This window comes from Gobius niger (assembly GCF_951799975.1).
Source record: "Gobius niger genome assembly, chromosome: 15".
NCBI classification, from domain to species: domain Eukaryota; kingdom Metazoa; phylum Chordata; class Actinopteri; order Gobiiformes; family Gobiidae; genus Gobius; species Gobius niger.
The window spans coordinates 9,315,936-9,336,656 of NC_136866.1; the positions used below are offsets into that span (position 1 = coordinate 9,315,936).

A 20,721-nucleotide genomic window follows, 5' to 3' on the forward strand; every position below is an offset into this window, starting at 1 on the left:
AACACCAGCATAACCCAGTTTACTTTACCTGATGACACGGGGGCCAATTGTAGCCAAATTCATGAAGAAAACAGCTAGGATTACCTTCTAAAGTGCATTTACAGTGTCAGTATCTCAGTTACTAAACACACATGGTTTAAGACGTGGACCCTCAACTCTCTCTCACTTAGAGCACCGTTTTGATTGAAGCAACAAAAACAGAAAAAAAAAGGCAACAAATATCTATCTAAGTGCCCACTGCAAACAGTCTTGAAATGTTGCAAAAAACACTTACACTTGGTAACTTTTCACGGAGTATACAGTGCTGTGCAGAAGCCTTAGGTTTAGGAAACAGACTGTAACAATGTACAAAAAAACAAAGAATACAGACCTCGAATGAGACACTAGTCATAATCACTGGCAGAAGATAAGTGGTTCTAAACTGGTGATGCCTCAGGACCCACCTACAACCTATCATGACAAGCCATGACCTCCCCCAACCTATGTGAGAGACATAGACATTCATGGTAAAAGTTTTGCCCATTGACAGCACTGCAGTCTATAACAGTTTGTTTATTTTGTTCATTCAAGCATTGATCATAAAGTGAGCTTCTTGCTTCTGCCTGGGGTTTCCATTGCTGTAAAAGCATGAAATGTCATTTTAAAGTGATAGTCTGTAATTTTAAATATTTCTCAAATTGAATAGATTGTGCATAATTGACCGCCTGGGTCTGAAATTTCGGTAACATGAGTAATATTTAATAATAATATTGTTTCTAAAGTCCCCCCCTTTGCTGATTTCAGCAACTAATCAGAATCCGCGGGATACCACTTTGACCAATGAGACGAGCTTTCCCTGTGAACCGGCCTGTCAGGTCCAATCAAGAGAGAGGGGGGAGGAGCTTGTCTGTTTACTTTTGAAAATTCTGTTCCTGCGCTCCTCATTTTGCAGACGAGGGAGGGCTTTTTAGTTAAAGAGGGGAGGAATTTGATTGTTTACTTTCAAATGTTACTCTATCTCTCCCCACTTTGCAAATTTACAGACTATCACTTTAAGCATGGTTATGTGACCCGCTGAATATGGTTATGCAACCCACCAGTTGAGAACCACTGCTCTAAAGGGTGCAAGATCCATTTAAATGCCTCCGTTTCTCACATTTTTGCATTATTTTTCATTTATCCTCTAAACCTTTGCACAGAACTATATTACTGTTTCCATCGGAATGTTTGGTATAGCCCGAATGATAAAAAGGGCTTTAGAATAAGGATTTAAGTGTTATGGCCCATCTCGTCTCCCTGGATAATTAGTGGGTGTGCCAAAGATTACAAGCCGTCCTGATATGGCACATCTTTGACCCTTCAGCCGTCCAAATATGAATCATTTTGTAAAGTCATTAAACAGCCAACCATGCCACGGTCTTTGTGCCTTAGAAACATCCCTGCAACATTATGGTCACTCTAAAACATGTTTCTGACACTTGGAAGAAACGAAAGGACAGGGCATGTACAGGGAATGTCTTTTAAGAGCGTCAAAGCTTAAGATTTAGGAAGCAGGCGAGTGTAAATGTCTAAATGAAGAATACAAAAGTGTAAGTCGTTTTAGCTTAAAAATGACTGGCATCGAAAAACGAGGCGGCAACATTACAAAAGGCAAACAGAAAATCAAAAACACTCATTTAAATTGTGTTATAATATACAGAAGCGTGATACAAGATAAGCCGTTTTCCAATCTCCAAACAAGCAGGGATGTAATTCTTCAATGGCGCGTTGATGCGAAGTCCAGATATTGAGAAGCTATTAAGGAGCCCATTAACTCAAATTCCTTTGGCCGAGCTACATCCGTTGACAGACTAAGATGGTGCCATGCCGCAAGCACTTATGAAATATGCAGGAAATAAAAAAAGTCTTTAAAAAAGTCAAAAAACAGTGTGCTTTCGTCCTCAAAGGCAGATCCAAGTCTATTTTAAGACTTTCTTTAGTTGAAAAGGCATCTGTTATGTTGTCCGTAAACATTTGCAAGAGTCAAAGGTGGCTTGGGGGCAGTACTGGACGTCTCGGTGTCCATTGCAAAATACTGACCTTTCAAGTCCATTACGTGTTTTATAGCACTTGTGGGGACAGTCCCGAATGGTTAGGAACCCCCGTTTGTGCTGACCAGGCGCGCCTCACTGACCAGTCTCCGCACATGCCTCTCGTCCCGGATCCCGGCCTCCCACGCGCTGCTGTCCGTCAGCGAGGAGACGTGGGGCAAAGAGAGGATGCCCGCGGCGGCCAACGGGGAGACGTACATGGGCAGGCCGATGGAGACCAGCCAATCAGAGACGGAGCTGATGTGGCCCACGGGGAGGGGCTTACGGGACATCTCGGTCTGACCCCCGGATGGGATCTGAGGGACAAAACAACATTTAACAAGATAAGTAAATAAAGCATTGTTCTATGAGCATTGTGTATATAATGTTGTATTTTTGAAAGTTAAAGGCACACTGCGTAACATTTTGGACTATACTGTTGTCCCTGCTCCGAGTAAAGTGACATGTCAGGTCTTGGGAGAGGTGAACCGCTCACAGCAAAGACATATGTCATTTTTTAGGTGCTTTTCAACAATAAAAATGGAAAAAATGTACAAATATAAATGTATTCTATTGTATTCTATTCTATCTACTGGCTGAAATGTTACACTGTGAGGCTTTAAAGCAGGGGAGGCCAAACTTTTTTCATCGAAGGCTAACTGTGTGGAGTGCCACTGATTGGTACCATACCATACCAACTTTATTTATAAAGCACTTTAAGAACTGTACAGTTGGCAAAAGTGCCGCACACAGAAACAGATACAAATATTTACAGTAAAAAAAATATGAGGAAAAAGTACAACAACAACCTCAATTTGCATTAAACGCCAGAGAAAAAAGGTGCGTTTTTAGGAGAGATTTAAAAACAGGTCGGGACTGGGCCTGTCTAATCTCTAATGGCAGCTGGTTCCACAGCCGCGGGCCGGCAACAGAGAAGGCCCGATCTCCCCGAAGTTTGCGCTTGGTTTTTGGAACAACCAGTTGCAGCTGATCCGCTGACCTGAGAGCACGAGAGGGGGCGTAAGGCTGGATCAGGTCAGACAGATAGGAGGGGGCGAGGCCATTCAGACTTTTAAAAGTAAAGAGAAGAATTTTGAAATCAACTCTAAATCTGACTGGGAGCCAATGGAGCGAAGCTAAAACCGGTGAGATATGGTCATGTTTCCGTGTCCCTGTTAAAAGCCGAGCTGCAGCGTTTTGAACGAGCTGCAGTTGGGAGAGAGCACCCTGGCTCACACCAGCATAAAGGCCGTTACAGTAATCCAACCTGGTCGTTACAAAGGCATGTATTACAGTCTCAAAATGCTGCCTTGATAAAATGGACTTCAATTTTGACAGTTTTCTTAAGTGGAAAAAACTGGACTTAACGACTGCGTTGATTTGTTTCTCGATTGGTGAACAAAATTTGAACTGAGTTTTAACCTTTGTTTAGGCTTGGAACCTGAGATCTTTCCCACAATGAAATGTTACCTTTTGAGATAAAATTGAGTAGAAATATGAAACTTATCGTAAAATGTTCTATCTCTCACGATCTGTGCCAATTTAACAAGAAGCTTGAGGGCCACCAAAAATTGCTCTGAGGCCTGCCTTCGGCTCCCGGGCCACACTTCGGGGCACCTCTGCTTTAAAGGAACGGCAATAAAAAATGCTTTTCAAACAACGTCTAGTTTTATGAAGCTGATGGATAATAAACCAGCCACAAATGCTAAAAAACGTACTTCTCAGCGCCTGAAAAAACATCGGTAAAGCTGGCTTCCATGCTGTGAGTTGCTGCGTATGGAGATGGTTTACTCACAGCCATGCGGTGCTGTTTGCGCAGCTCTCTGACCCGGAGCTGGTCAAGGGTAGAGGCCACGTCCTTCAGCGTCTGCTCTGCCTCCTCGGAGTAACGCTGCACCAGGAGCGGAGGAATGCCACAGCGGCCGTGCTAAAGCAAAAACAATAATGGAGAAGTGTCAATTTTGCAGACATATTTACATTTTAATCAGCTTTGGTCTCGTTTTAGTTGACGAAAGTCTCATGTAAACCCAGCTACAACTCAAATCTACCACTAAATCTAAAGTATATGTAGTTAAACTTACACATAACAAAGTACAGACTGCTCCAAATTAGTAGCTCTGTGCTTCTTGTAACCTGATCCCATGGTATAGCCTTTGTTATTATCTATTATAAATACAGCCGCAACACTGCAAACAATGCTTCTAATAAGCCCCTCTAGAGCTGGCTGAAGCCTATAACACGGCTCACACCTCACCACTGGTTGCCTGAGTGTGTGTTTTGTGAGTGTGTGTGCCTTGTTTTGTTGCCAGTGTGGGGGGATGCGCTGCTTTGACGGGGCCCAGTCTGGGGTAAGGGTTATAACAAAGTCTAGGATCCAGCCTGTAAACTTAACAGACTCCACCACATCATAAGACCGTTGTTCCCCACCACTCCGGGCAGTTTATTTCATGCACACCCTCACACACACTATATTTATACTCTCACTGCGAATGTACATGTGTCAGCCCAAGCGGCACATAAGCAATTGCATATTCATATCAAATTAGTTCCCGCTCAATAGGGTGTAAGAGGCGCTCATGTGTCCATTAAACGAGGCCAAGTTTATGCGTGTTGAGATGCAGAGCCAAATAAGCTTATAGGAGGGATTATGTGACACGATCCGGGACTGATTTCTAGTTATCATGGGAGAAATGATGAGCTCATGTGTTAAATAGCACTTCTCAATTCATTTCATTATTATACTGCGTACACCCACCTTATCCGAATAGGGCTCCTCAGTCAGATCAATCCCCTCCGCCTGCAGCCGCTGCTCCAGGACGGTCAGCAGATCTGGGCCCATCTTCGAATGGGACGCCTTCCTCGCCACCGCCACCTTACCCCCCAGGTCGGCGAGCCAAGGCGGGTGAACCGAGTTGCCCGGCTCGTCCCCCGCCGAGGACGCCGAGGAGGAGTAGCAGGGGCTGGCCGGGGTGCTGCTGGGCGGGGTCTTGATCGGGAGAGGCGGAGGGGGGGGTCCCGGGCTGCTGTTGGTGCTCCGGATGACTGGGCTGCTCGGGTGGGAGCGGTTTAGCGAGTGGGTGGGGGAGGGCGAGGAGGGGAGGGAGAGGGGAGCGTGGCGGAGGCCGTTGGCGAGGCGCTCCCTGGACCTCTTCGCCGGGACGGGCGGCGGCACTGGGGGCTTTTTGGGATGGATCTTCGGGGTGATCCTTTCTCCGGTGGACTCTGGTGGACTTGTAGGGGGGCTGGATAGAGGCTCTGGAGCGATTGGTGAGTGCGGGGCGGGGCAGGAGGGTCTAAGGTGCAGCTGAGAGGGCACTGGTGGTCTCGACTTTGGACTGACCGCAGTTCCGTTTTGCTTTTTGGGGCTTTCCGATTTCGCCTTCTCCAACGTCGCTTTGAATTCTGCGCTCGATTGCTCGAACTGGATATCCCCTAGTGAATGGGACCTCTTCCATGGGCCAGGGTGTGGGAACGGCCCGTCTAAATCTTCACAGCTGCGACTCGCCGGGAAAGCGGAGCGTCTTTGGGATTTGCGCAGTCCGAGGAGGTTGAACCCTTTCAGGGAGGGCTTCGAGAAGAAGTTCTTGGTGAATTTTGTGCGTTGGTTTTTGCCGTTTTGCTGCAGAGTCTCATTGGAGATGGTCATGGGAAGCGTGGGGTAGTCCGGAGATTGGAGTCCACCTGATGAACGGCTGGAACGGGACGTCTTTCTGCTTTTGCCTATGAGAAAAAAAACAAAGTTGTTGGGGAAATGACTTTCGCAACCATGTGTAACAACGTGTAGTTTTCCATTTTTAGCCAAGGATTGAGGGTCTACTGTTCTCAAAACTGTTAATTAGACTGCTTTAATTTGCATTGAGAAAGGTTACCACAATTACATAGTTTTATAATAGGGTGGGGTGGCACGGAGTTTACTATATCAAAGCGGAGCCATAGTAACGTCTACAAATAAAGAAAATGTTCATATGAAAGACAAAGAGAAAATGCAGAAACTTACCATGGGTCCTCACAGAATAGAGAATGGATGGGTGAAATGTGAGACTCGTTTGAACAGAGTGAGCGGAGGACTAGGCGACTGAGAGACGGAGATGCGGTGACATGTAAATAGGCTGTGTTAAGAAGTGATTAGAACAAAGAAAGTCTGCACATCTCTACATGGGAAAGGAGAGCAGAAATAGACAATGTACTGAGCCAACAAACTATTATCAATCTTGCTTCATGTCCTTTTAACCCCTATTACTTTTGTTTGGAGCCTACACGAGTAACAGTGGTCAATGACATCATAAGAAATGAAATAAGGATGTTAAGGAAAATGTTATTTTAAACAGAAAGCACTTTCAGGGCTCGGTTGTCTTCACACAGAATTGTTTTGGCATTCGTCAATCAGGGAGATCATCGAACTGCAGAGCCCTGAAAGTACCAGAAAAGCCGGGATGCTAAAACTAATGTTATACAGCTAATAGTAATCAGTGTTTAGCAGCGTGAGAAACAGAGGATACAGAGAGGAGGCGGAACATAAAAAAAAAAAATGAAACAGGATGTACCAGAAAGTCCTTTATTTAAAAGGAGTGGGATTTTTTTTTTTTTCTCTCTCTCCACAACGTTAATCTCTAATGTGGCAGATTGCACGCTTACTGAACATCTGAACCAGAACAACACAGACACTGGGCCAACATTAACAGAAAGAGGAGCTTATTGAGCTGTGAATCATAGGCTTTCAAATCAATTTCAGTCGCAAGATGAGGGACATAAAACTTAAAAATAAAACACAACAAATTTCAAGAAAAAAAAAACATAACTTCTTTTCTACACTTAAGTCTAAAAATATCTTCATCCGTTTAGTTTAGGCACATACTGTATGAATGCGTGTGCAACATTGAAATGGTGTGAAAAGCAGTTGTGATCTTACATCAAACAGTCTACTCGATTCACCACTGCAGAGAAGACAATTTGAGCACCATTATGCTAGTCTACTGAGTGAACATATTCAACAGAAGTATTCCCTCAATCCATTTTCATCTTCTGTATATCCTCCTATGGCGCCAAGCACCGGGGCTGCAGGAAAATCGAGTCCACGACTGGGCAGCGACCTGACTCTCATCAGAGCGGCGCTTTGCATTGGGAAGGGTCTATTCCTGTTTGCGTGGGCGCCCGTCATTCTGGGTTGGGCTAGGCTCAAGGGTCTGGGGGCAGGCTGGATCGCCCGTACAAGTGGAGTTTGGCACTTGTGACAGAGAAGGCCTAAAGAATGAAAAGAAGTGAAGAAAGTGTGGAAAAAGCGGACAGTAAAAAAAAAATGTACAGGAGGCTTAAGGAATGGCGGGTGTCGGATTTGGCGGGTCCACAGAGGCGGGATGTTAGAGAGCAGAAGCATGGCGGAGGATTGGGGATGAGCTACAAGAAGTCACTCGGGAGGGTCAGCTACAGCGGGCTACATGGTGCTAGTCCATGGGTGTGCGAGGCTAACTGTAGCTGTCATTACCATTCTCCAGGTTCTCAGTGCTCTCGTAGCAGCCGGAGTCCCGCGGGGAATCTCCCACCAGGCCCTCGGACAGCAGCTTCTCCTGGGACCCGCACATCCCGCCGCGCTCCGGATCGCTGCTGCCTGCCAGCGCACAAACACACACACACACACACACACGACGCGGTTCAGTCAAGTTTATCTGGCGCTTTGTGACCTGCTTTGACATCATCCCGTGTGCGTGCTAAAATTCAGAGGTTCCCGTCAGTACATATTCAGAAAGTGAGGTCGATTCTTGGTATTCGCACAAAAATATGGCAAATACAACATGGTTCAAGATACGAAAAATGTCACATTGCGTCGTATTATTATGTGCTACGCAATACATTTATGCTAGAGTAAGAATCTGGAGCTGCAAAAGCCACATACGGAGCACGGTGTATGTTACAGTAAAGGTCTAGGCTTTGGTATATATTTGATCTCGTCGTGCACTCACTGTCGTACTCCTGCAGCAGCTCCACGGCGGTCAGCAGCACCGCTCTGTGCTGGGGGTCTCTGATGTTCAGCTCGTCCAGGTCCTCCTCCTCCAGCAGCTTGAATGTGTCGAGGTCTTCATACCCGTTAAACAGGAAGGTGGGCATGTGCTCCTGTCACACAGACAATACAAACAAATCAAGGACTTAATCTGGATTTTACGCTCCAGCACTACCAATATATGGACCACACTACAAAAAGTAATCTAGAAAGAAGTACATTTGTTCTTGATTTGAGCAACTAATTCGCTTTACTCAGGATAGTCATCATTATTAATCATTAGTGTCAAGTAAATTAAGATTACTAATTTTGATCAGATATTTTTTCTTAAAGCACTAAGTAACTCATGCCCCTAGAGGCCATAAGCGCCACTGCATGTGTCGTAGCATGTTGCAGTTTTTTACTCATTTATTGTCCGTGAGAGTAAATACTACGCTGACAGAAAAGACAAAGGGAGAGAGGGATATTGTTCATCCAATTACACTTAAACTTTGCTGTAACACTGTTTAAGTGACGTTAGCCCGCAGTTAGCTTTGCCCGTTAGCCTGTTAGCTTCTTGTTGGTGATTCCATTAGTGTGTATTGGTGACGCCTACTCGGTGGCAGTGAAGTTGCAATTGAGGTTTTCTGGCCAGAGACACCGGGGGGGATGAAAGACCCTCCAATCATCCCATTAACACTTGTATTACCCCCAGAGGGACTACGAAAAGGATTTATTAAGGTAAACAAGTTACTTAGTACTGCTTTCATCAAAGTGTAAAAAACTTGCCCCATTGACAGATTTCTTGAAATTAGTTACTCAATGAAATTTTACAGAGGTTTTGATGACTTTTTGCAGTGTTCCTTCTTGCTTCTTCCTTCTTCTTCTTCAGTGCACTGCAAACCTCTATCTTTGTGTAAAAGGCTTTACCGCAGATGCCCCGCTTGAAGAAAACCATTAATCTGAGCCCAGGACTGGCAGAACAATTTTCCTCGCTGCTGACTCCCTGGCCAACCGCAGGTAACTTTGTATGTGTAACTTTTTTCCTGCTGTATCTGCCTTCTCCTTAACCATGTTCTTACAGTCCAGCTTCAGTGAACATTGAGAAAAAAAAAAAAGCTAAAATAATTCAATGACAATGACATTAAAGTGGTGAGAGTTGCGGGATTAGTGTCAGCAACTGCGTACAATAGCTCCAATACAAGCGCTTGTCATCTGCTCGTGATTTCCCTCACACACGGTTTATTTTTAACCAACTGGTGAGCCAAGACCTAAACTGTGACTTCAGCTTCAAACCGGGCATGTAATCACGTTAGACAACAGTCAACACACTGGTGGAGCGCCCTAGACAGGCAGAAGAGGCGCATTAAGTAAATGTTAGCAAGTTCGGAGCCCAGCGCTATCCTAACTGTAACCAAAACGGTGCACCCCGCCAGAGTTAAGTGGAACAAGCAGCCCGGTGGGTGGAGACAAGCAACATCAAAGCCACCCCACCGCCACACCAAAGCCAGTGGCTAAACCGCCGCGCTATCGAGAGACAAGAGGGGAAGGAACGCCCTTTTCGTTTCAAAAAAAAAATAATCAAATCAGCTGACTTCACCGCGCTGGTGTGAGTGCACCGGGCTTGTTTGCGTGTTGTAGACTGTGTGTCACCACCTAGACCGTCAATTACGATGGAAGAGTCGCGCTGAGGAGAGCAGTGTGTTTTTTTTTTTTTTTTTTTTTCATGCTATTTCTGCCGACTGACGGGGGACTAAACAAGAGGACCACCAACGAACTCGGCCAACGCGGTCATCTGGTGCGGCTCTCTCACTGCTGTCTTTGTTCGGGATCATTTCACGAGGCATACAGAGTCAGAATGTGCGAACGAGGGATGAGAGCATAGATACAAAGGCTAACAAGCGCTCATGGATAACTCAAGCACTGACTAATGTAGCAGGAATTGTGGTGCAAACATTACAGATTATGCCTTTAATGTGTCAAAGTGCATTTTAAGTTACGTCCTGTACTTTTGAGTGTCCTTAAGTAAATGACAGTGCATGTTGCTTAATCCGCGAGGCCCGTCAGTCTGTTCAGAGTGACAGGGCTGATGCCTGTGCGCAGACTGGTGGGAGGAGAAGACTCCGCGCTTTGGGGCTGTGTGGGTTTATGATTAAAGATTAGAGGCATTTGTCCGTGAGAAAGTGGGTGTTAGTGTTTGTACACCAATGCCGCTTCAAAGGGCTCACGCTGCGTGCCCCATAATCACATCACTTTACATCGTACATCACTGTCTGAAATGTACAACAATTCAAGTGACAATGCTAACAGAGAATGTAATGTGTTTTAAATACAATGGGACTGATGTGACCATTGCATACCGAGTGACCTCCTGTTTTAATCAAATAAACCGCGTTAAGACATTTGGAACGCTGGGTAAGTGTAACTTTAACGGGATATTTCATGATTTTTGACATAGAGCCTCATTTCCTAGTTATCCAGAATGTTGTTGATGTCTGGACATATTTTTTTTTAATTCATGCAGTCCTTATAGGCCTATTTGAAGAGTTTAGTGGTGCTAGGCTAGTGCTAGGCTAGCGCATGTCTATGGTAACTAGTAGCCTGCATTAAAAACCTGTTCAAAATCATGGGGTAGTCCTCCAAACGTTGCCATATCTGATTTGCAGAAAGCTCCTTTGTGAATTCCACCTGTAGTAATGCCAGTCTCGGGTAAACAAACTACTGTAGATCAGGTAACCGAGCAGATCACTCCGCTGCTGTGTAGCTACAACCAGGAAGCTGATGCTGCTCAAATAAAAGTGATTTTAAATGCAAAATGGTTATATTTTTTAAATTCTTCAGTCGACACAGACGTTTATATCAGTAGTCTGGTGTTATAAGTGATTTGCCTCAGGTGCACTGTGCCTGGGTCAGACTGTTTTTAATGCAGGCTACGAGTTACCATAGACATGCACTAGCCTAGCACTAGCCTAGCACCACTAAACTCTTCAAATATAAGGACTGCATGAATAAAAAATAGAAAAAAACTCCAGAAATCAACAACACTCTGGATAACTAGGAAACGAGGCCCTGTGTCAAAAATCCTGAAATATCTCTTTAACACTGTCGTGAGTAGTGAGCTGGTACCTTGAGATTGATCCTCTCCAGCAGCTCCTCCACTGATGTGGGTTTAGGCGCTCTGCCCTTCCTCCTCCTCCGCACGGGCCGTTTGGGCTTCTCCTCTTCCTCGGTCAGGACGTCCACGTAGATGAACTTGAAGGTGCCCACTTTGTTGTTGAGCAGGCCCATCCACGTCCCCATCGGCGGCTTACTGATGATGTCAATCACATCACCGCGCTGCAGGACACAGGCGACAGGTGAGGGAAAGTGAATACATTTCTTTTCTTTTTTTACTTTAGTTTTCAGTTTATTCTGTGTGTGTACAACAGGTAAAAAAAACAGCAATATAGTGTTCACACTGTTTAAAATGAGGAGTATTGTGTACCTTGAGTTTGAGTGAGTCGGAGTCGTAGGGGCTGGGGGTGAAGTCCGTGTGAACCCGGGCTCTGCCACAGAACGGCCCTCTGTACGGCGGCTCCTCGTCGTCTCCGTCCTCAGACTTTACACTCTCCCTGTTACTGGCCGAGGAGTCTGTGGTGCTCACTGTCTGACCACCTGCAAAATGATACAAGTTAAAGGCATCTGTGTTGATCAATGTTAAAGGCAATAGTGTATTTATGAGGTACTCGTGTGTCATGTGCGACTGTATCTGACCCAGCAAGCAACTCACAATGTCAAATAGCTTTGGCTACAACCCAGATGTTTTGTGGATAAAAACACTAACTTCTTATATGCATCATCTCTTTTTAAAATTCAATATAACACAAAGCAAAACGAAGCAGGCACAAATCTTTCATTGGGGGCTGTAGGTGGAGCATTTACTGGCCCCTACATCAGAATACCTGAGGTCAGAGGTCAGTTAGTATCAGGGGTGACCCTTGGCTGACATGAGTCATTAGGGACAAATCAGAATCACCAGTTTTCCAAATAATTACGAGCACCTTCCTTTTTATCAGAGGTTGCATTGCAAACCATTTAGCCATAATGCAATCCAAGCCGTAAACACGCGCCACTTCTTTCCAAAAGCCCCTGGGTTATCTCACTTTGTTTTACTGTATTTTCAAATCAACTGAAAGCACAACTTCCAACTAAAGTTTCACAATCCCCCACGGTACTATGACTGAGACTTTAAGCCATACATTTGCTTTCCAGTGCGTGTATCAGAGGTGAAGGCTGTTGAAATCATCCCAAGCAGGCAGGGCTTCCTCAGCTAATGGTTCCCGCATGTTTGTCTGTCTGCCAGCGTGTTTTCATGTCCCGGTGACTCTAACACACTGCAGTGTACACTCGCCTGGTCTTTAATTCACCTTTGCTTAGCGCTGCAGACGGTAATTTAAACTCACGCACACGTAATAGAAACAGCAGGTTTGGCAGATCCGGGATAGCAATTAGATGAGCAGAACAGGGAACTTGAAAAACTATGGTGCATGACGCAGCTGGCTGTTGTTACCACTTTCCCTACGAGATCCGAGGATTACAGACAGACTGACGGTAAACATGCAAGAGAGGGGACGACAAATACAAGCCGGGAGCGCCATCTAGTGTTATGTGATTTCAAACACAACTTTTGCAATGTTGAGGTTCTGAATGACAAGGTCTGAGCGCGTGACAAAAGGTTAAAATATACAAACTGAAACCACTACTAGTAAATAATAGGCACGACTAATTCAGAACTAAATGAATGCTACCTTGGGGACCTATCATGGACCTGTCTTAGATCTGGTCACACACAGGGACACAGTCTTCTTTGCCTTAGGTGGCACCTCAGAACTACAGCCTTAAAGAATATACTGTTCTTACTCATTGAGCTCTGTCCGCTGAGTGAACTGCGTAGGCTTTCCACCGATCCTCCCGCCTTCAGCTTGGGCTTCTCCAGAGAGTCCGTGTCCGGCTGAGGAGACTGCGGGGAGCTGGGCGTACCATCCGGACTGGACTGAGGAGGCGCAGAGGCAGAGGGTAAAACGGATAATTAAATCACAAGGGGAATGAATACGAATATGAAGAAGAAGGAAGATTATATGAATGGAAAATACCTTCCTTTTGGCTAGTAGATAAAAGAATGGAAACCAATTACATGAAAATGTTGTATTTTTGATGAAAACCTAGTTTGTTTTTATAGTTAGGGTCTGTGATGTTTTGTACATTGTAAATTTCATGACTATCTGTCAGAAGAATCCAGTCAGAAGCAGAATTAGCGCCTCCAGCAAACGTTCACTTTAAGTTTACTCCATCAACATGTCCTCAAGAGGTGCCACTTTAGGTTTATGTATAAAAAAAATTGAAAAAGCCAAATGTTCCTACACCACTCAAAGCCAAGCGATTAATCGATTACAAAATAATCGTTAGTTGCAGCCCTGAGCTCAAGCAATGTGGAGTAAAATGGCAGTATTTACATAATCGTACTCTAAATCACTAAAGGCGATTGGAGCAGGAAAGAGCAATCTATAACATTGACAAAGTGACTGAAAAAAGTCACAAAAAAAAGCCTATAACCTACTTTAAATGCAGTCCAGAGGAAATAAGGAGTTTTCATAAAGTGTTTAGATGTTGGGCACTAGGGGGCAGTGTTGTGTTAAAAATAACCAGCTTCTCAAGCAAGAAAAAGCAGGCATGCCAAGGCTCACATCGGGCAGAGTGAGTGATAATACATTCACAGTCACAACCAAATTAGCTTAAGTATTATTACCGCAGTCATGGTCCGGTACAACCGTAATCAATGAAGCTACACGTGACCCGTCGTTACAAAGTCTCCCGGGTTTTTAATGACCCGACCTGGGGGAGACTTGCATCAGCGCATGATCTCAGCACGAAACGGACCCCACCCAGCGCTTAAGCCCCAGAGCCAGCAGTCCAGCAGATGAAATATAAAGTCAATGTGTGTTTATCCTGTAACTAACACAAACACCACCCACCCACCCACTCACAGCCGCCGGACGCAACATGTGGCTTTACACGGCTCAACATCCCCCCCGAAAACATGTGGAGAACAGGGAAAAGATCAGCGGGAATGGAGTAAGCTTCTACTAAAATAAACTTGACTCAATATACAATGTTAAAACAGTCGCAAAACCATTCAGTCAATAATAACAATATACAGTACTGAGTTTCAGACCGCCACATGGAAATTAAAATTAAAATAAGTCTAAAAACTTTCTGAGTTATTACCTGCTCAGACAGTGAACTGCTATACTTCTTCGACATGCGCTTCCTCATCGTCTCCTTGACCGACTTGACCTTCTTGCCCAGCGAAATGCGAGACGTCGTGGGGGACTTCACCACTTCCCTGTAAATGGCCTCCTGGTCCTTATTCTGCAGGGGCGAGACATTTTGGTTTAAGTTAGCAGGGACAGACGCGACGGCGGACGAGCTGAACCGCTTGCCCTCTTTCTCATTGGCCGAGCTTCACTCACGTTGCCATCTGAGCCTCCGTTGTTGACCACATGGAGCGAGCGGTTGGACAGGTCGAAGCCTCCGAAGCTGCATGTTCTCTGCGGGTGAGGAGCCGGGACACAATAGAAAACATCTGTCAGTCGCTGTAAGGTCGCGTTAGCATAAACCACCCCTCGTTCGCACCCGTTGAGGTTCAACGCACAATGATCCATGCTTGACACAACACGACAACACTTGTTATACACAAAACTAATGTACATGGGTAAATGATTGTGGGCAGGAGAGTGGACAGAGAGGGAGTGTGTTGTCACAAACAGGGCCAGAAACGACTGACTAATGCCACATCGATGAAAGAAAGAGCTTCTTTTCAAACTGATGTATCTGTATGTATGTAGTATTAACAATGTGACTATAGCTGTAGCATAAGTTATGGATGGCTCTGAATCTTTGCTAATAGAAACACTAAAATATCATTGAATATTATTTGGCCTTCATCTAAAATGGCCAAATAACACATGGGTTACGGACATAAGGATGTACAGTTTTTAATGAGACAAAGGAGCTAGACCAGCAGCATTAAGCCACACAGACAGGATTACACAGACATGCATTCACACATCTGGCATAAAGCATAAAGAATACAGAGCATTAGGCTGCAGTGCCAGAGCGCGGACAACCACAGTTTCTGGACCCGACAGCAGTACACCATCAGCCATTATTTCCAAGTGGAAAGCATTGCACACAGAGGCTGCGTCCTTCATACAGTAAAAGATGTCCACAGCTGCTCCCCACATGTCGGCTTCCCAGGACGAGACATGTTTTCAAATCATAGAGGTGTTTCGGGTGTTGTAAGAAGTCAATGGAATGGGCATGCAAAAATGTATTTCAAAAAGTGCTTATAAACTAAAAATCATAGCGGCGTGGGCCAAAAATAACCAAAAGTGAGAACAGAAAAAGTGGCTTTGAGGATCTTTTTGATGACACTCCGGTGACGGCACTACTACACGATGGGCTCAGGTGCACTCAAAGCTGCCGGATAGCTCCCTCACTACCAACACTCCTCTGTATTTTCAACACAATACAGGAGGAGGGCCCACCCTGTCCTCTTCAAGCTACGAGGGTGTTGAAGTTGACAAGGTCACTGTTCTGTGGATCTTAAAGGATGAGCTTGTCGTTAACAGCCAGCAGAGCATATGCTCTTAGGGATGTGACATTTATTAAAGCCGTTAAATCTATGCCGTTACTTTCAAAATTGCACCCCAGTGGCTCACAAGCATTTAATAATCCTTTTATATTCAGAGGAAGTAGAAAAGTTTGAAAGCTTAAGGCATTCACTTAAAGGTCAAACATGATGAAATTCCACCAAGGGTTCTTAAGTCTTTAAGACTATTACTACTTCACAGCAGTCTGAGAGTTTATATATAAGAGTAACAGTATTTCATACTAATATCATCATTGGCATATCTCTATAGGATATTTAGATATGTGAGCTATTCTGCAGCATTGAAGCACTCCCTCCCACACGAGGCGGTCGACTTGAACTTGATCGTCTGACTCACAGACTTCTGCTGGATGCGTAAGAGCACGCGCTTGGTGCAGCGGTCCACGCTGGCCGCCCACTTCCTGTCGGCCTCGCGGTCCTCGTCTAGCAGGCAGCGGCGCTCGGCGCGACTCAGGGTGACGGGTCGCACCAGCTGGGCCCAGTTTAGGTGTCCGTACAGACTTCGCTCCACTACATAGGTGATGTTGAGCTCACTGACCGCTGTACGGCCACGCAGCCTGCGAGAGGGGAACACCCAGCCCCCTGTCCCGCAGCTAAAGCCTTTGGACTTGGTGACTTCACAGCGGGCAGGCGAGGATGGGGTCACTGGCAGGGGTGAGATGGGGTTCTTGTTGTTGCGTGAGCGTTGGTACAGAAGGTGCTTGGTAGAGTAGGCATAATTTGGGTCTGGTTTCCGATGTGTCCAGCTGCCATGTTTAGGTTGGTGTTTGGGACTGCTCTGAGGGCTGTTGTCCAGGGAGATGAGGAGGCGGGATTGGGGGTGGGGTTTGGGGCGGGGCTTGGTCAGGCCATAGTAGGCGTACAGGGCCTCATTGGTACTTACCCCATGGGAGATGGAGCTGATCGCTTTCCTCATCTCGCCGTCTGTGGTAGAGCGCGACAGCTTCCCCTCGTCGTCCAGTCCACAGCCATCCAGCTCCGAGACGGACGAACCACTGCCCCCCACACCCGAGATGGAGCCCAGGCCCCCAGAGCCCAGCGGCGTCCTCCTGGGGGGCCGGATGAGCCCGTGGGTGCTGGAAGACTTACTAAAGGTCTTAACTAGCCTATGTCCTGACCAGGTGTCCAGGCTGCTGGACGACGGGGAAGTTGTCAAACTGTCTGTGTCCCCATCTAAGGACAGCTGGTCATGTAGGAGCGAGGGCAGCGAGGCCTCTTGGGGCAGCGGGGGCTTCTTTAGGACCCCTGTGTAAAGGGCTGTGTTGTCCTCACAAGTGGGCGTCGGCTCGAGACTCAGGAAATCTGAAAAGCAGCACAGGGAAGAAAACAATGTGTCAGAAGAGAACAACCAGCAACTGCACATCCGGAATATTAACACTTGTTTTAAGAATGCACCGACCGTCAGAACCATGTTTCTTGCCGTCTTCCACTTTGATGAGCTTTTTCCTGACTCGGCGCGTGGAATTAACGAGCTTGTGAAGCCGTTTGAACTTCACCGAGTCCTCTGACTGCTCATCATCGGACTGCTCTCGAGACTGGAGGGAGAGAGGGAGTGTAGAAAGACGTGTGAAGTAAAAAAAAAAAAAAAAGGGCCTGACCATACACTTACAGGAACTTACAAGTGTGACCAAACGATCAAAGCAAAACACACACTGTGGAGACATGGGGCATGGTTTAGGACGGGGCTGAAGTTAGTGAGGTGAGAAGTGAATGATGGGGATAGTGAATGCAAAACCAGGCGGGGGGAAAAGAAAACATTCATTGGTTTTCTGCAATCCTAACTTGAAATTGCTCTTCAACTCATCAAGTGGAAAATAGACGGAATAATTAAGTTGCCATTTTTTCTTCTTCTTCTCTCTCACAATGCTATCACACACAGCAGAAAGTCCCAGAGCACAGCAGTTCATGTGGCGTCTCCATGGCCGATGACAATGTCTGGCCCCGGAGCGCGTCTGGAACACACTACTGTCATTATCACGAAAAGCCTGAATAACTCGGGAGTTTGTTTCTCCCCCCCCCCGTTGCCCCGGCGACCCGGCCTTCCTCCGCCGCACATTGGCAGCGCCGTCTTGTTTGCGGCTGATGGAGTATATTTTTCCAGTTAATACGCCGCGCTCCTTTCCCTAGGTCAAGTTCAGAGTGCAGTTTCAAGCTGAGGTGAGGCCGCGGCGCTGGCACGAGAGCCGCTGACACTACAGTGCGGGCGATGTCAACTGCGGCCCGGGCTAATACGTGTGGACTCGCCACCTTACGGCACAGGCGCAGCTCTCGCCAACTTGGTGCTCGTCTAGATGAGGAAAGAAGACGTTCATCAAACCGGGACCTCGTGGGATCACTCCATCACGTATCTCATTTGTCAACTTAAATTACTGTGCACGCAGATTTTTCCCCTTTTCCACTGACGAAACATGACCATATATTAAGGTCACTGTTACAGACACGGACAAGTATGTAGCTTTGTTTGGGTACGTAGCAGCAAATGTGTCTGTCAAGGCAACCATTACTTTCTAGGTCTCCAAAAAATGAAAGAGGTAGTGGGTGAGTTACATAGTTAGCTGTGGTTAGTGGTGGACACAATTCTAACATCTCAGTTCTTCAGAAAGATGAGTTCAAAAGCACTTTCACAACTATAAGGGAGCAAAGTGTCAAAAAAAAAAGAGAAAAGAAATTAGATTCTTCTAACCCAGGGGTCTCCAAATCAATATATCAAAAATATATCGGGAGTACTGTATATTGCCGGGGTCCATAGTCTAAAGCTCCAGTAGAATATGTTTCAAGTGTGAATATTCTATTGAAGAAACTTTTTCAATAGGTGAATAATAATGATCTGGATTGTAGCTTCATAAAAAAATGGCTTACACTTAACAAGCCTGTGTCACACGTTTCTGCGAGTCATTAGTTATTCTCTTCACACTCGGTGGGGGAAACTAATGTGGCCACAGCCGCCCTGGGGCAGATTTACCATATGGTTATAATGTGTTGTTTATATCCTGATTGTTTATCAGCGCCCTCTGCTGGACACGTGTGGAATTCTTTACTTTCTTTATTCAAGCTGCCCCCTAGTGGCTGGTGTGAGCATTCTGGTTATTTCTTTAACAATTCATAACTCTGCACAGGAATGGGCTAGAGACCGATTCTTTTTATGGACATACTCCGGAACTTGTGCTCTATAAATCAGGGGCCAGATTGAATCATCTCATGGGCCGGGTTTGGCACGTGGACCGCCTGTTGGAGACCCTTGCTCTAACCTAACTACAGACGCACTTTCTTCAATTTGGCATTACCTAAATCTAAAAGCTTCTTCAACAAAAGACGCAAGTGAGGATAAAAACACAACAAAAAAGGCATTAAAAGTGATGAAAAAGCAACAAAAAATACGCAAACAAAAATACAACAAAAAAGTTACTAAAACGCAGTCAAAATATGAAAAAAGCGGTAAAAAAGTATCAAATTATGACAAAAGAGTGACCACAGAGCAGTGACAACGCGAGGAAAAATCTTAGATGAGTTTTGTAGGTCTTAGCTTTCAAATGAGGCGTTACACTGGCCTATAACTCCGGTCAAAAAGCTTTAAGATTTGGGTAAAGCTGAACTGGAGATATATTTCTACTTCTATTATAACATCAACTTTAATATTACACTTTACTTTCAAAGCCAGGTTTTTATGTTGATATTTGTATGAAGTTCACATGGTCATGTCGCTCCCAAGATGTCCAAATATTTCAATGAGCCAATGTATATGCCTTGACATTTCATCAAGTTAGCACAGTCAAAGTACTTGTATGGGACAGGAAAACAACTATAGTACATCAATCTCCATAAAAAATGCATCTAACACAGGGGACTTTGTTTTGTTTTGACTTAGCTCCTCCCCCTGAGACACAGACTGAAGTAGTGGGTGGGAAGGTAAAGGGAAAGTGATTTATCAGCCGTGTCAAGGGCCAGAGCGAAGCGTCCATGCAAACGTCCGCATTACTGCAGCGCTCACGCACACACAAAACAGCAAAAACGCCATCCATCAAACCGAGCTAAAACCACAGAAAATCATTTACCGTCACAATCAGGCTCCTTTCACAAACCGACATCTATTGACAAGAAGCTACTTACATTTTTGAACTGACCGGGCTCATCAACATCCAAAAGAACCCCCCCCCTCCGTCAAAACTCAGCTAACCCATACAATGTGATAATCCACCGCCGACTTATGCATGCCTGCTGCCGAGTCAGATGCCCTTGTCCCGATGCGAGATGCCTGCAGCCCGTCGTGCGCTTTCAGTTCTGAGGAATGAGAGGCAGAGTGTGGAGGTGCCGTGCCGCCGGGCCAGCGGAGAATAGGCGTGTTGTGCCTGATGAACAATCCCCACATTTGAGCCCCGTGACCCCTTCGTGGCCCCAACAACGCTAATAGCCGATGGAGGAATGCACAGAGAGAGAGAGAGGGACGCAGAGCAGACACAGCGACAGGCCTGTATACTGTACGTCTGCTTATAGGATGCATACAATGACGGACGAACCCTATTCGAACAAAGCGAGGCAGTATGGAGGAGCACCATGAAGGCATATTTTTAGGGCTTGTCCTGAGGCTAAGGATGGGGTCTCAGTCTCCCTTGTATCCTCTTTTGCATGCGCGGCGGTCTCCGAAGGCCAAACTATGCGCTTCCCTTCAACAATACGGCTACAGTAGCTTTCCCGACGAGGGGGGGGGGGGAGCCTCAAGTGATCAATCGTTCATCGCCAACAACAGGAAGTGGGAGAAACCGGCTGAATCAAACGCCTCCGCGATAACGCAACGTGAAAAGGAGGACGTTGGATTGAAGTTTTTGCATGAGATAATGAATGTAATTTCCACATCAATAAAAACCAGCGTAGAGAAAGATTGATTCGGTAACACTGTGAAGTAAAGAGTTAGTGGTTTACGACTTTACGTATCTCAAATTAGCAGCATGTATTTGCGGCACGCTTGGAATCTCTGTGTTTGGATAAAGTCG

General features: G+C 45.7%; 1 protein-coding gene across 6 annotated transcripts in view; it reads right to left on the reverse strand.

Annotated features, from left to right (window-relative positions):
* Window positions 1-2,110: 2,110 nt before the first annotated feature.
* sash1a (SAM and SH3 domain containing 1a) overlaps window positions 2,111-20,721 on the reverse strand; it is a gene marked incomplete at its 3' end in the record, with an annotated part of 169,193 nt that continues 150,582 nt past the window's right edge. For 4 of the 6 annotated variants that reach the window (XM_079571941.1, XM_079571940.1, XM_079571944.1 and 1 more), the window contains 12 exons: window positions 17,133-17,268; window positions 16,071-17,035; window positions 14,532-14,609; window positions 14,287-14,430; window positions 12,922-13,054; window positions 11,507-11,676; window positions 11,149-11,358; window positions 8,006-8,156; window positions 7,531-7,653; window positions 4,804-5,768; window positions 3,844-3,975; window positions 2,111-2,365 (listed from right to left, as the gene is read on the reverse strand). In XM_079571941.1, coding sequence (XP_079428067.1) covers window positions 2,111-2,365; window positions 3,844-3,975; window positions 4,804-5,768; window positions 7,531-7,653; window positions 8,006-8,156; window positions 11,149-11,358; window positions 11,507-11,676; window positions 12,922-13,054; window positions 14,287-14,430; window positions 14,532-14,609; window positions 16,071-17,035; window positions 17,133-17,268 — 3,462 coding nt within the window. The remainder of the gene's footprint in view (window positions 2,366-3,843; window positions 3,976-4,803; window positions 5,769-7,530; window positions 7,654-8,005; window positions 8,157-11,148; window positions 11,359-11,506; window positions 11,677-12,921; window positions 13,055-14,286; window positions 14,431-14,531; window positions 14,610-16,070; window positions 17,036-17,132; window positions 17,269-20,721) is intronic. The other 2 variants (XM_079571943.1, XM_079571945.1) reach the window with 1 other exon arrangement.